Source organism: Protobothrops mucrosquamatus, unplaced genomic scaffold (genome assembly GCF_001527695.2).
Source record: "Protobothrops mucrosquamatus isolate PMUCROS unplaced genomic scaffold, P.Mucros_1.0 scaffold499, whole genome shotgun sequence".
NCBI classification, from domain to species: Eukaryota; Metazoa; Chordata; class Lepidosauria; order Squamata; family Viperidae; genus Protobothrops; species Protobothrops mucrosquamatus.
Window position 1 is genome coordinate 376,675 of NW_015386815.1, and position 12,861 is coordinate 389,535.

Genomic DNA, 12,861 nt, shown 5'->3' on the forward strand with positions numbered 1-12,861 from the left:
TATATAATAAAACACAAGATAAGTTTCTTCCTTATATTCATATTAAATTGTGGTTAGACAAGGGTTCCAACCATTCACTTAAGTTTTTATATTTTTGGTATAAACTTTTGATTTGCCATCATAACATAGCTAGAAGTATATATTTAAAATAAATAAATTAATGTATAGATTCATAATCAAAGCATACATAATCTATTTTATAGTAAAGTATAATTAATTATTGAGAGGATACTGCACCAAGGCAGTTGGAAAATAAGACATGGTTTTATGTAATATTTGCAATTGCAATTGTGTACATAATGATGTAAATTAAAAAATTATTTTTCTTGATTTTGTATTTAATTTATATGCCACCCATCTCACTCTGCAAAATGACTCTGGGCGACTTGTTTAGGTTGTACCATATAAACAGAGTATAATAGCAAGTGCTGTGACCAAGATTAGATTCTAACAACCCTTTTTTAAAAGGACTGTCATTTATACATTAGGAAACAGCAACCCTAATACATTTACAGTCTTTTTTAGAATTAAAATTATTTGTATTACAGTGTAAATAAAGTTTCATTTAAAATCTTACAAATTATTGAAATAGCAGTACCTACTTTATTAATAAAGTATGTGGAAAATTAATTTATAGAATGCTCATACAGTTTTGTGCAACTCCATTCATAAAACAGTAGTTGAAAATATAGTCTAAATATCAATATTATGAATAATTCTAAACTGTTTTTATTGTAGTGGGATGTACATTTTATTTTTATACAAATGGTTTCATACTTAGGCCTTTTCACAATAATTTAACATTTTCCTATTTTTATATTTATATTCATAATGAATAAAATAAATGGATTTCCATGATTCTAGTTTTTATAAAGAGTTTCTTAAAAATAGATGCTTAATTAGTCAATTAGTTTATTATTATGAATATTTGAGGGGAAGAACAGCATATGTTACCAGACTCTTAATGCATTGATCATTATCCAGAACATTTAATATTGCTTATCCTTAACACAATGATTTTTGATATTTGCTTTGAAAAATACACAAAGCAATGTACTATCTGAACAGCTCTAGTTATTAGCAATTCTGACTTTTTTTAGAATTCATATTTTGGCTTGTCTTTCCATTGATACTTTCAGTTTGGATTTTAAAACCATGTGTAAATACATTTTGGTAAATATACAGTATACATTTCTTAAAAGCACTCAATTCTGGTTTTTCAACATTTTTGTGACTTATCTTGGGTATGTTTTAAACTTTTCTTTGCATTGTCTCTAGCCTCTGTTTCTACTTTAGTAAGATCAATTGTATCTGGTAAAACCCTGCAAATATCTTAAAGAATCTTGGCTATAGTTCAGCACATTATTTTATAAACAATTTCCATTGGCCAAGAAAAAAGTGAACTGATTAACCGCATGTCTCTCCAGCAGATACCAAGCAACAGGGATTCATAACACTCTTCACATGCATCATTATATTCCAAGATGATCTGATAGCATTTGGCATTCCTGTCTAATGCAGGACATATGGTGCTTTAGATTACTGATTACCAGGAGGCTGTGTTGGAATAAATGTTCAGCTTGCTAATAAAAAAAAATGTCAGGGAAGGCTGAACAGATTTTGTAAAAATTGTCTTTTATTCTCTAAAATCTCTTTTCAATATTCTTCTGTCCCCATTTCCAGTTTATCGCGGTTTCTGGTCAATTTTCATGCTCCTTGGAGTGGTCACTGTGGTTGTTGCTAGTTTCTTCATCATCTGTGCTGCACCTTTTGGTAGTCACATCCTCTACAAAATAGGAGGAAGTTTTTTCATTGCGGCTGGTAAGTTTCACATGTTAGTTGTCTCAAAGCAACATTCCTTATCCTAAAATTGTAGGCTGTGTGGTTCAGGCCATAGATGCAATGCAAGAATCCGGGGAGAGTTTTGTGTCTAAATATAAAATACCTTGGGTTTCTATGGGAACGTTTCTTGAAAAAGCCTCATTGAAGGAAGGGTTAACATTTTTTAAAAAAATTATGTGTATATGTATATATCCCAATCATTCTATGTCCATGTATTTATCTATCATAAAATCCTTATTCTTCACAATGTAATACCAGTAAAGTCCCTCTGGCTTTTTCTAACATGCCATTTTCAAAATATCTCCAGAAGATAATCTAAACTCCACATATTTTGTGGGACAGCATCTAAGAATGCCTTCTTGTTTATGTAGTAAGGAAGTAATCCATTTAGGAAAGTACTCTTGGAATTGTAGTAGTTCCTTCAAGAAAAGATATCAAAATTTATTTTGAAGCCTTTGGAAAGACAATAGAAAACTTAGTTTAAACCTAATTCTCTCCTTCAAGATCAACCCTCAAAATTTGTCTCCCTCTCTTGACAGACCAAGAAAATAAGAGCCTTACTTCCAGTCATTTCTATCTCTTTCAGAAACAACTCATCAGGTGTTTCTGCAGAATACATGCATATTTGTTTAGAACCCAGATCTGACATCCAGGACCAAATACATATCTTTTCTTTCCCTTGCTCCATTCTGTTGGATTGATCTATAGTTCTGTGTAAATATTTCTGTTACAACATACAGTCCTTTTTATTTTATTATAGACACTCTTCTTACTCCTCCTACTCAGTCCCCACTTCTGCCACAAATTCAGCGTCTTGAACAATTAATTTTAGCCTTGTTAAACCATGTCTGATTCAATAATCAAATTACATTATCCTTAGGTGATTTTTAATTCTTCCTCAGTTGCTCCATTTCCATTCCAAACTTTGGTTCTTACAACATTCTGGTAAATTCTATACCATCCTGTTTCAGAACACAGACACTTTGTTGGATTTATATTCCATCTGTCTCCTTGAAGGAATAGTCAAGGTAGCCTTAACACAAGTTTCATTTATCTTCTTACCATTTTCCTTTCCCAGAAATTATATGGAAGTAATATGCTAGTGGCTGGAGGCTTTGAAATACTCCTGGTTTTCTTCTCACTTATTAATTTCAAAATATAGTAAAGTATTCTATAGATTTGAAATTATCTAAATTCAGAGCAAGCTATTCAAAGTACCTGAGTCTCTGTAAGCATTTAATGGCCTAACCAAGAGATTAAACTATGCACAGAACAGGAGAAATCTGACTCAAAAGAGATGTTGCTGATGTACTGACAATAGCTGTATTTAGAGCAATCCTATGTGTGTCTGCTCAAACATAAATCCTGCTAACTACAACGATGGAGTTTTACTTCTAATCATCCGATTCTTCAACTCTTCAACAGAATAATCCTATCTTTTTTCTTAGCTTTCTGCTCCTTATTTATGTCCCTCCATATCACTTCATGGCTGTTCTGAGGATCAAAGTCCTATGACCTTATTTAAAATACTGGAGTTGAAACATATCATTTTATTTACCTCAGCTAAAACATGAAAGTACAGATCATGGAATGTGCGATTTAGAAGACTCTCTTCTAGCTCGATCCTTCCTAAATTCTGTTCTTTTTTACATTGGTTCAGAGGTTAAACAAGAAGGAAAAAGAAGCTCTTTTACCAGAGGTCTTTATTTGATTATTTTAAACCAACAATCAAACATGCAAGGAAATAATGGGAGGACGGATGTATGTTTAATTTTCTCAACCCACAATAATTTATCCTGTTTTAAATTGCTGTCCCTTCATATATTTTCTCTAACGCAAGTACAAGAAAGGCTGATTTGCATGTTGTCTACTAGCAAAACATGCAGATCAGCTACTATTTCAGAGCCACTGTATGACTTTGTCTTCTGCTCTTCAGGCTGACTTATGTCCTTAGATCTTTGTAGGATTTGATTGAAGCTGTGTGAATTGCATGAAGTGCCTTGACAGCAGAACAGTCTGTTCTTATGAGATCAGAAGATGTCCATATACATCCTGCTGACAAAGCCAACAGAAAGAACAAAGTCTGGATTGATTTTAAAAAATTAAGGATTTTCAGATCTTTGTAGTACTAGTGGAACTGTAGAGGAGCCTGTCACTTTAAACAGCACCTGTTGATCACATCTCTGTCTCTCCCTTCTTCCTTCCCTTATGGAAACTTTGTACCAAAAACAACCCATCATTGTTGGTATGGAAAAAGCATTGATATGTGGGAAGATCAAGAATTTGTTCGAGCATACAGATACTTCTCTTTACTCATTTATTTACTTTTGAAAGAAGCAGAAGTATATAGGAATGAAGACTTCTGCTAATCCCTGCTTCTCATCCCTATGTTACTTTATACCTTGTAGATAAAATATGGGTGCCCCTGAAAAATAAAATAGCAAAATGAGTAATGGTGCGGGATGGAGAGAAACAGAAAGACGAATCCTTATTTATCCAAATCTCTCCTGAATTCATTGTTTATGTTTTTGAAGTAATGTGTTCCATCCCTTTGTGATTCATTACAGCTTTAATACACTTACTTTTATTAATGAACTGTCCAAGCAAAAGATCTTAACAAGTTGGAACAAAGGAACTATGTAGCAATCTCAAAAGTTTCTAAAAATCCATACTTTTTTTTGAATGTAATTATAATCACTGGGCTTGAATGGCAATGGCCATTTGTGATAATGATCATAATAACGGAACATTTTTCTCCCAGAACAATGAGTGTCATTTGGTGCATTCATCTTGGTAATAAACCAATGATACAATTAAGCATTCAATCTGTTTTGAAAGAAGTCATGTAAATAATGAATGTTTAAGCCAAGGATTGGAGCATCTGGTCTTCCACTGGTTTTTGGTAATCTGCTCTCCTCAATCTCAACCAAAGCCCAAAAATTGATGGGCCAAATATTTTCTCTATTGGATGAATAGATAGATATCACAAATCTATATGCTGACCTTCTAAAATGATGCTGACTAATATATAGTATAAAAAAACGTAGAACATTGCTCCCTATGTAACTAGTAAATAAGTTTGCCAATAAATATTTTTTTAGTTGTTATTATATCCATTCATAAAAGATTCCCACTAGAGAAGAAGACAAGAGTAGAAGCAGACTTGGATTCCAGTTCATTTTTAGCCAAATAAGCTTGTTGCGTGACTTCGAGCCAGTTACTTTCTTTCAGCCCATCCTTCCTTGCAAAATAGTTATAGGAAAAAATGGGAGGAGGGAGTATCATGAATGTAGGGAGAGAGTGTCATGAATGCTGCCTTGAGATTCTGTACAAAATGGAGGATATAAATCTAACAATCCATTCTGTGAAATTGTGATTTATAGGACTGGAGAATCTGTTTTAATGTTTTTCTAAATTTTGTAGACATTTCTGAGTTCTTGTATGATAATTTTGCCATAAATATTTAGTAAAACATTCTTTCTTCTCCATCTGTTAGGCATCCTATTCTCCCTGGTGGTTGTACTATATGTTATCTGGGTCCAAGCAGTGGCTGATCTCAAAAACTATGAAGCTCAGAAGAAAATTGACTGTTCAAGTTATTCTATGTATGTTCGTTACGGCTGGTCTTTTATACTGGCTCCAGTTGGAATATTTTTTGCTATGTTTTCTGGCATGTTGTTCCTCCTGGTAGGACGTACGATTTATCTGCATTCTGATTAGCTGGGTAACTGGTGCTTGAAGTATTAGTGTGTAGTGAAGTTGTGCTAAAAATGTTTTTTATACATTGTTATCCCTACTACCATAGAATGCTCATGGTACCATTGAAGATTGACTTAAATGACTAATGTATTTTCATATTGTCTACTCAGTAATACTGGAAGTGTGATGCTTAGGTTCAGTGAAGATTGCTTCACAGAAATATGCACAATATTGTAGCCAATGTTTAGATGTTCTTCTCATGAAGGACATAAAAATTGTTTCAAAAATTTAATCCTTTCATATTTCTTCAAATACTCCTATATGTATTAACACAAAAAATATGTAAAAGAAGTAGGTGCTGGCTGCAGGCCAATTCAACAATTCATTATTGACATTAGCAACTTAATGAAGGAACATTCACAATGAAACTAGGTCTTCTCTCCTGCGGCTGGAAGTAAGGAAAAGATTACAGGAGAGGCCTTTTAGGTCAACCTTCTCAATTCATCTACAATGAATTTTGTATTCTGTTTCCAGAAAGATCCCAAATTTCATGTCTTTAGCAATAACATTTTAATATTATATAATAATATAATAATATTAATTTCCAGAAACAGGCACATTTTTAAATTCAATATAGATCTGAATTTTCTCTATCATCAATATCTTTTTCCAGTGTAAGGATCTGTGTACTTACGACAGCTAATAAATAAGGTCTGATCATTAATTAGGCTTGTAGTCAAATTGTATACTTTTCTTAGGCACAAAGAATGCAAAATTTTATGGGGAAGTCCAGATGCAAACACCTACATTGCTCATGAAAGAAGGGCCAACTTTGGTCTCCTTAAGAGTCATCTGAGAAGCAGTTTGGACTGTGTGTAGTCCTTCATTAGAATTATTGTTTGAATTGGTCCTGCAACCTTATTGAACAAACAAGTGTCCCGTGCAATGCTTACTCTATTTGTTTTTGTTTCAATTCTCAGTATTAGTTTTACTATGAGCAAGCAGTTCTGTTCTTAAAAATAATTATCCATTTAATGCTTTAGCCAATGATACTGTTCAGTGTAAATACAACAAATCCATGTGGTCCAAATAATAAACAGCTCATCCAAAGGAACTACAAAAGATGATGGGTAAAAGTTATCTAGCTCAGCCCATTGCAAACAGCAGCTGTTGTTGCTTACTGGGGCATCAAAACAATGCATGATATAATGATAATTATTATTATTTCATTTTTACATCATGTTTTGGTGTCTAGTGAAGTTTATAATTTGATCCGTTTGATCACATTGTTTAAGCTGTTGTCCGTCAATCACCTTTTCATAGTCCACTTGTTGTCTTACATATATAGTAAGGAAGGAAGGAAGGAAGGAAGGAAGGAAGGAAGGAAGGAAGGAAGGAAGGAAGACCTATGATGGATATGTAGAAAGAGTGATCATATGGAATGGAGAATAATGATTTTTTAAAAAACTCATATATTACCACAGCACACTTCCCATGTTGAAGAAGCAAAACTATATTGAGTTTCATTCTTATCTAGACTACAGTTGATTCGACCCACTTGGTTTCTCTCCCAGATTGATAAAAGCTATTCACTACTTGCAACTTCAGCAGAAGGCCCCTGCCTTACATATGGTGTCCTTTTTGTTTTGGCTCAGGATGATAGGCTTTCCCCTTAATACCTTAATCTACTGTAAGACTGAAGTATTATGGGTAATGTAAAGGGGGCATTGAAGGCTGCTTCATGTATTGCTACCATTGCCAGACAATGCATGTCAATATTCAGTTAGGGTAGATGAGGAAGGGCAGGGAGGAGGTATTAGAAATATTACTTATATCTTTCAAGCCTGGAGCCAGGTCTACATATATCAAGTCTACTATTGCTCCTTCTATTTCTTATCATTTTGCAATCATTCACTTTTTAAAATTAAAACCATGTTTTCATTGGAAAACTTGTTCCATCCTCTATTTTTGGTAATAGCAAGAAAGTATGTCTCTTAACAGTCTGTTTACATCTCTTTCGCTATAATATAATCCCCTCTTTTGATTTTCTTTCTTCTCCTCTTACCACAGTGGTTCAGGGTAGAATTAGAGCCAGCACGATTATGTTCCGATAAATATTTAAAGTGACCATTTTTATGGAACTTCTGTCTTCATCTTTCCAAAGCCTTCTCTGTTGTCTGTATAGGAGGTATACCTGTATGCCTCAGAATATGATTACATAGAAGCTGGCTAGTCATGGCATCATCTATTCACCAGGCGAAAGTGATTAACAATTGAAAGTATGCCAAATCTGCTTCTTGCAAATAAGAGCAGATTTCAAAGATAAAATTCTTATCTCATCATTTGCGGCAACATATGATAATTGGATTTCTTTAGAAAAATACATATATATGTATTTGACATATGTTTTCTATGAAAAAAATTAGTGTATATGTTCCCTTTTTTTAAAAAAAATAAACTTAATGAGGAAAATATTTGTATAAAGGAAGGTTTTTCTTTTCTTCTTGCTCTCGGTTTCTCTCCAAATGATGGTGCTAAATTTCATTATATTAGCAAAACATAAAACTTGCTGTTTGCCTGGATATGCATTTTACTAATCTGGTTGTTATGCATTTATTCTACGTATAGATCTCAAAGCTGGTTTAATGTTCCATACTATTTCCCATTCTATGAAAAAGCCAAGCTTCCTTATCTCCAATTGCTTTCAGATCCAGTTGCCTTTGGATCATGCACTTTTACTAGGAAACTATTCTGACTCATCCAATAAATTTGATGGAAATGGCCTTATCTAGACATCTACCTACCATTTCTTCAGCCTTCTAATTTGTTTGCTCTCTTTAGGATTTTTCATTAATATTAATATTGTCTGGCTGCTTTTTCAGTAATATTTTATAGAGTTATTTTAAAACACATGACCATTTTCATGTAATGTTTTATATATGAGCAGTTTTTAAAAATAATAATAATGGGTTTTGTGGCGCTATATATGAGCAATGCTTAAGAAAATGTCTATGGCAGGGATGGGGAATGACTTTTATGACTTGTGGACTTCAACTCCCAGAATTCCTGAGCCAGCCATTCCCTACCTGTGGTCTATGGGAACACTTCCCCATCTGGCTGGTTGACAATTGAATACAATGAGCTTAACTACTGAGGTCCATGGACTGAATTGAAAGACCCAATAAAAAAGTGGTAATTACCTGTAACATAGTTGCATTGAGCCATCTGAATGGTAATTCCAGAAGTGTATAATAATTTTGCAGGTTGAGATTGTGGTAATGGAAAAAATAAATAATAAAGCTTTATTTTTTAAAAAAAATAATTTTCTTTTAAATATATATTTTTAAAAGTATACAAGAAATAGATAATATACTTACGAACTTAAAAGATTATGGGCAATAAAATTAGAAAAGCAAATATAAACCATACTATATGAGTGGATAGCCAAGAAATCTGAAATATCAAATATATTCTAATACATAATTAAAAGCTTATAATATAATAAGACAGTCCACATTCATTTTCTAATCAAAACATGTCTTTGTGAAGCTTTAAATGTAAAGTGGATTGAAATTTTATTGCACAATAACAGTAAAAAGAAGCTGTGTAGCGCCTCACAGTGAAGCTATGAAGTGGTGTTATAATTGTAGTTTTTCATTAAGAGTAAGCAATAATAATAATAATAATAATAATAATAATAATAATAATAATAATAATAATACATGACAGTTAATTAGCAGAATGAATGTGAGCAAGATAAGTTACATTGCAATGGAGAAATTCCCAACTGTTTTTCCCTTTTGCTCAAGGCATCATCACTACTATTAATGTTCACCTATTGTTCATTTTCAGGAGAAATGACATGCTTTTTGGATGCTGATTTTTTGACAAGGCAGATCATCACAGAGTATAATAAAAAGAATTATTTGGACATACCGGTACAATACACATATTGATACTAAGGACACCTACTTAGGCAGTTAATTACTGATTTGTAGATACCCCCACCCCCATCCCCCCACTCTCAACATATATTTTCTTAAACTATTATTTTTTCCTTCCATTCTTGTAATATATTTGTCTATCTAGTTCTGTATTATTTATTCTAATTGACAACATGTTCCCAGAGCCTCGTGCAAACAGTCATATCACTTAATCCTTTGAATTGAAAATGCCAAACCTGGAACTTTCTGAGCTGAGGAGGATCGTGCCATAACCATGACATACGAAATCCATGTATTAATTGAAATTTCAGTATTTTTGAACATTGAAAAGGCATGGGAGATTAACATGAGAAGACATCAGGTAGGGATGAGGGTAGGGAAAATTTTTTCCATTCATCACCTCTTGCAGTTCAGTGACTTTACTTCTGAACAGCTCATTCATGCTGCAATATATTTCATGGAACTATTCCTCCATGGTATACTTGGCAGCTATTTTAAGCTCAGATCACATTACTCCATGCAGCATTTGGCACCCCTGTTCCTGGGTTGTATGGGACTGATCTTATCAGAAATCATCTCACTGGTTTTTGTTCTCCAGAATTAAAGCTGACAGCATGATCCTTATGATCCTTTTTTTCCTAGGTATGTTATTACTTTTGTAACAATGTTTTGCTAGCACCACAGGGGAAATTCAGCACAGTTGTCAGTCAGATAGAGTGAATTATCAGACATGTTAGCTTTGCCTCTCACTTACATTTGCTTAAGAGCTTATAAGTTACAAAGACTGTTTTTTAAATGCTAAATTGAATGAAATGTCCTGTCAAGGATATTTGAGAACAACTTACAGAAGTTTTTCCAGTTTCCAAACACTCTATTCTGAAATACTCTAGTTTACATAATCAATATGGTTGGAGATCTTCAGTTTATTAATGATGGTGAGGTGAGAATAAATGTTACCCTTTTAAAATATGAAACTGGCTTCATAATGCTATGTACTAACTATATTGGAGTGGTTTTGTGTATATGTATATGTATTTGTATATTATGTATACACACACTTCTATATATTATACAGATTCATTATTCTCCAAATGTATAGAGCTACAATAAATATAAATCTTAGTCTACCTTCCTTGGAATTAGAAAGTTGTGGTATGACACATTTGGAAATTTTGTCCAAGGCTGACAGGAGCCTCAAGATCAGGAAAAGCCGTATTATACAAATTCATGGGCTGTAGGCTCTTAGTGGCTATGCTCCATGATATTTGAATTAAATCTTGGATATTGGATATCACTGACTGCCAGATGCTAAGGATTAAACAAATGTTGACAGACACATTTCCATTGCATCAGTGATTGCAACCACTTCAACAAACCTTTTGAATTGGAACAGTGTATTAGACACTGTGATCATAATATCCATTCTAACTAGGAATATATTAATGTATATTTTTTTTATCTAACACACTTGTTTTCTTACATCAATATATAAAATATTATACCTTAATGGCAATCACAATTCGTCTAACCCCTTCCATACAGTATAATAATGAAGTGACTCATTCTTCCCAATATTGATATTTCCATAATATTTGCATATTAGTTGCATGAAAACTCTCCTGAATCCTGAATGTAAAACATATTCTAAGTAAAGGAACCATAAGTAGAAGCCAAAAGAAATTGTAGTGAGGAATCAAGGGGGTGTATTATAGTGATGTTAATTTTTGACAGCAATTTCTCAAAATCACATGTAGAATTTGTGAAGGAAAGGCTTTATGTATATATATTTTCTTTTTATGACCCTGTAATCCCTTGCTTCAGGGTGGAGTCGGGGTGATTGGAGTTGAGCATTTACTGGCTGGATGCCCTTCCTGACACCTATGCAGAGTTCACAGCAGATATTTTCTCTTTGTGCCCTGATAGAGAAACATTTGTCTCTGCCTAGGATTGAACTCTTAACCTTCTGAGTGGGAGGTGAGCATCTTCATCTCTAGGCCACTGCGTTACTCAGAAGATTTTATGTACACAAATCAGTGCAATTTCTTGTTGGTTTTTGTGAATTCTGTCCACGTTGGTTTTGCTTTTCCTTTTCCCTTTCAAATTCAGTGTTTGATAGCAAGACGTAATCTTGGGCATAGGTTCATTAAAAAGAACCACACCTTTTGGTATGTTCAGTCATCAGATTTCATAGAACCATCCATCTGTGCTGTAATAGACATGTATCATCAGCATATGTCAACCTGACTGTCTGCATTTATTCTGTAAGCATCTGGCTTTATTTATGTTAATGTATCTATACTGAATATACGTAGCTCAGAAATGAAATTTTGGGTTCTTGTTGTTGTTTGAGCTTGGTTGCTCTCCAGCAAATGTTTCATCAACAGGGTAGGTAATGTCATCAATGCATGGAAAATGTTTGTTTGGAGAACAATGAGCTCAAACAAAACTAAAAACCCAATAAAGATAAATGCACAATAATGGATGCTGAGAATCAAATTTTAAAATAGCAAATGGTATAATTAAAAAACAAACTTGAAAATCATGTAAAAAGATGTGTAAAGTATTAGAAACCAGGAAAAGGTAGGCCTTAGTGTCTTTTCTGATTCTGGAGTTGCAGAGGAAATCTAAGTAGCCATCTGAAGGAAAACTATTATTACTAGTGGACAGAATCACAATTTCATAAAGGACTACCAGTTGTAGAATTATTCCTTGATAATCTCTTTCTCTCTGATCAGAGTTTCACCAAGCTCTGTAACTCTCAAAACCTCCTTTAAAATCATAATCAAATAATTTTTCCTTCCATTCCAGACTGTAATTCCTCACAACAAAAACAGGACAAAACACTTATCATTCTGCCCATAAAATATGTACTGATCATTGTAGTTTATTTTAAAATAAGTTTTGATTTGACTTCCAAAATAATCATTCTCCATAAAGAAGATGTAGAAAGTAGAGGCTATTCCCACTTTGTTTTACATCAGGGAGTGGTAAGGCATTTGAGCATTGTCCTTTCCTATGTACCAGTGAATGTGCTATCAAGAGGACACCAAACATTCTTTTCTAATCTAGGATTAACTGCACAGAAGAGCAAAAATAGTCAACATACCAGCCTCTCCAACATGCTAAGAAGAGCTTAAAACTGTTCAGCAGCAAAGCAGTTAACATGATAGGAACACTAAACTGAAGTTAACTCAAATTGAAACAACAGAAGTTAACAGAAACATGACCAACTCTGCAAATCAAGTAGTGTAATGGAAGATAATATATGAGAAGTTCAACTTGGAAGCAGATGAAGATGGATTTACTGGGGTGGAAATCCAGAGAAATCCAGCATGAGAAGGAGGTAAGTCCTGCACGTGATCTGAGTACAGCAGGT

General features: G+C 33.5%; 1 protein-coding gene across 1 annotated transcript in view; it reads left to right on the forward strand.

Moving 5' to 3' along the window:
- Positions 1 to 6,261, forward strand: part of TMEM182 (transmembrane protein 182) — a 13,940-nt gene extending 7,679 nt beyond the window's left edge. The window contains exons 4-5 of the mRNA XM_015816790.1: positions 1,684 to 1,821; positions 5,339 to 6,261. Of these exons, the coding sequence (XP_015672276.1) occupies positions 1,684 to 1,821; positions 5,339 to 5,562 (362 nt within the window). The 3' untranslated portion in view covers positions 5,563 to 6,261. The remainder of the gene's footprint in view (positions 1 to 1,683; positions 1,822 to 5,338) is intronic.
- The last annotated feature ends 6,600 nt before the right edge of the window (positions 6,262 to 12,861 follow it).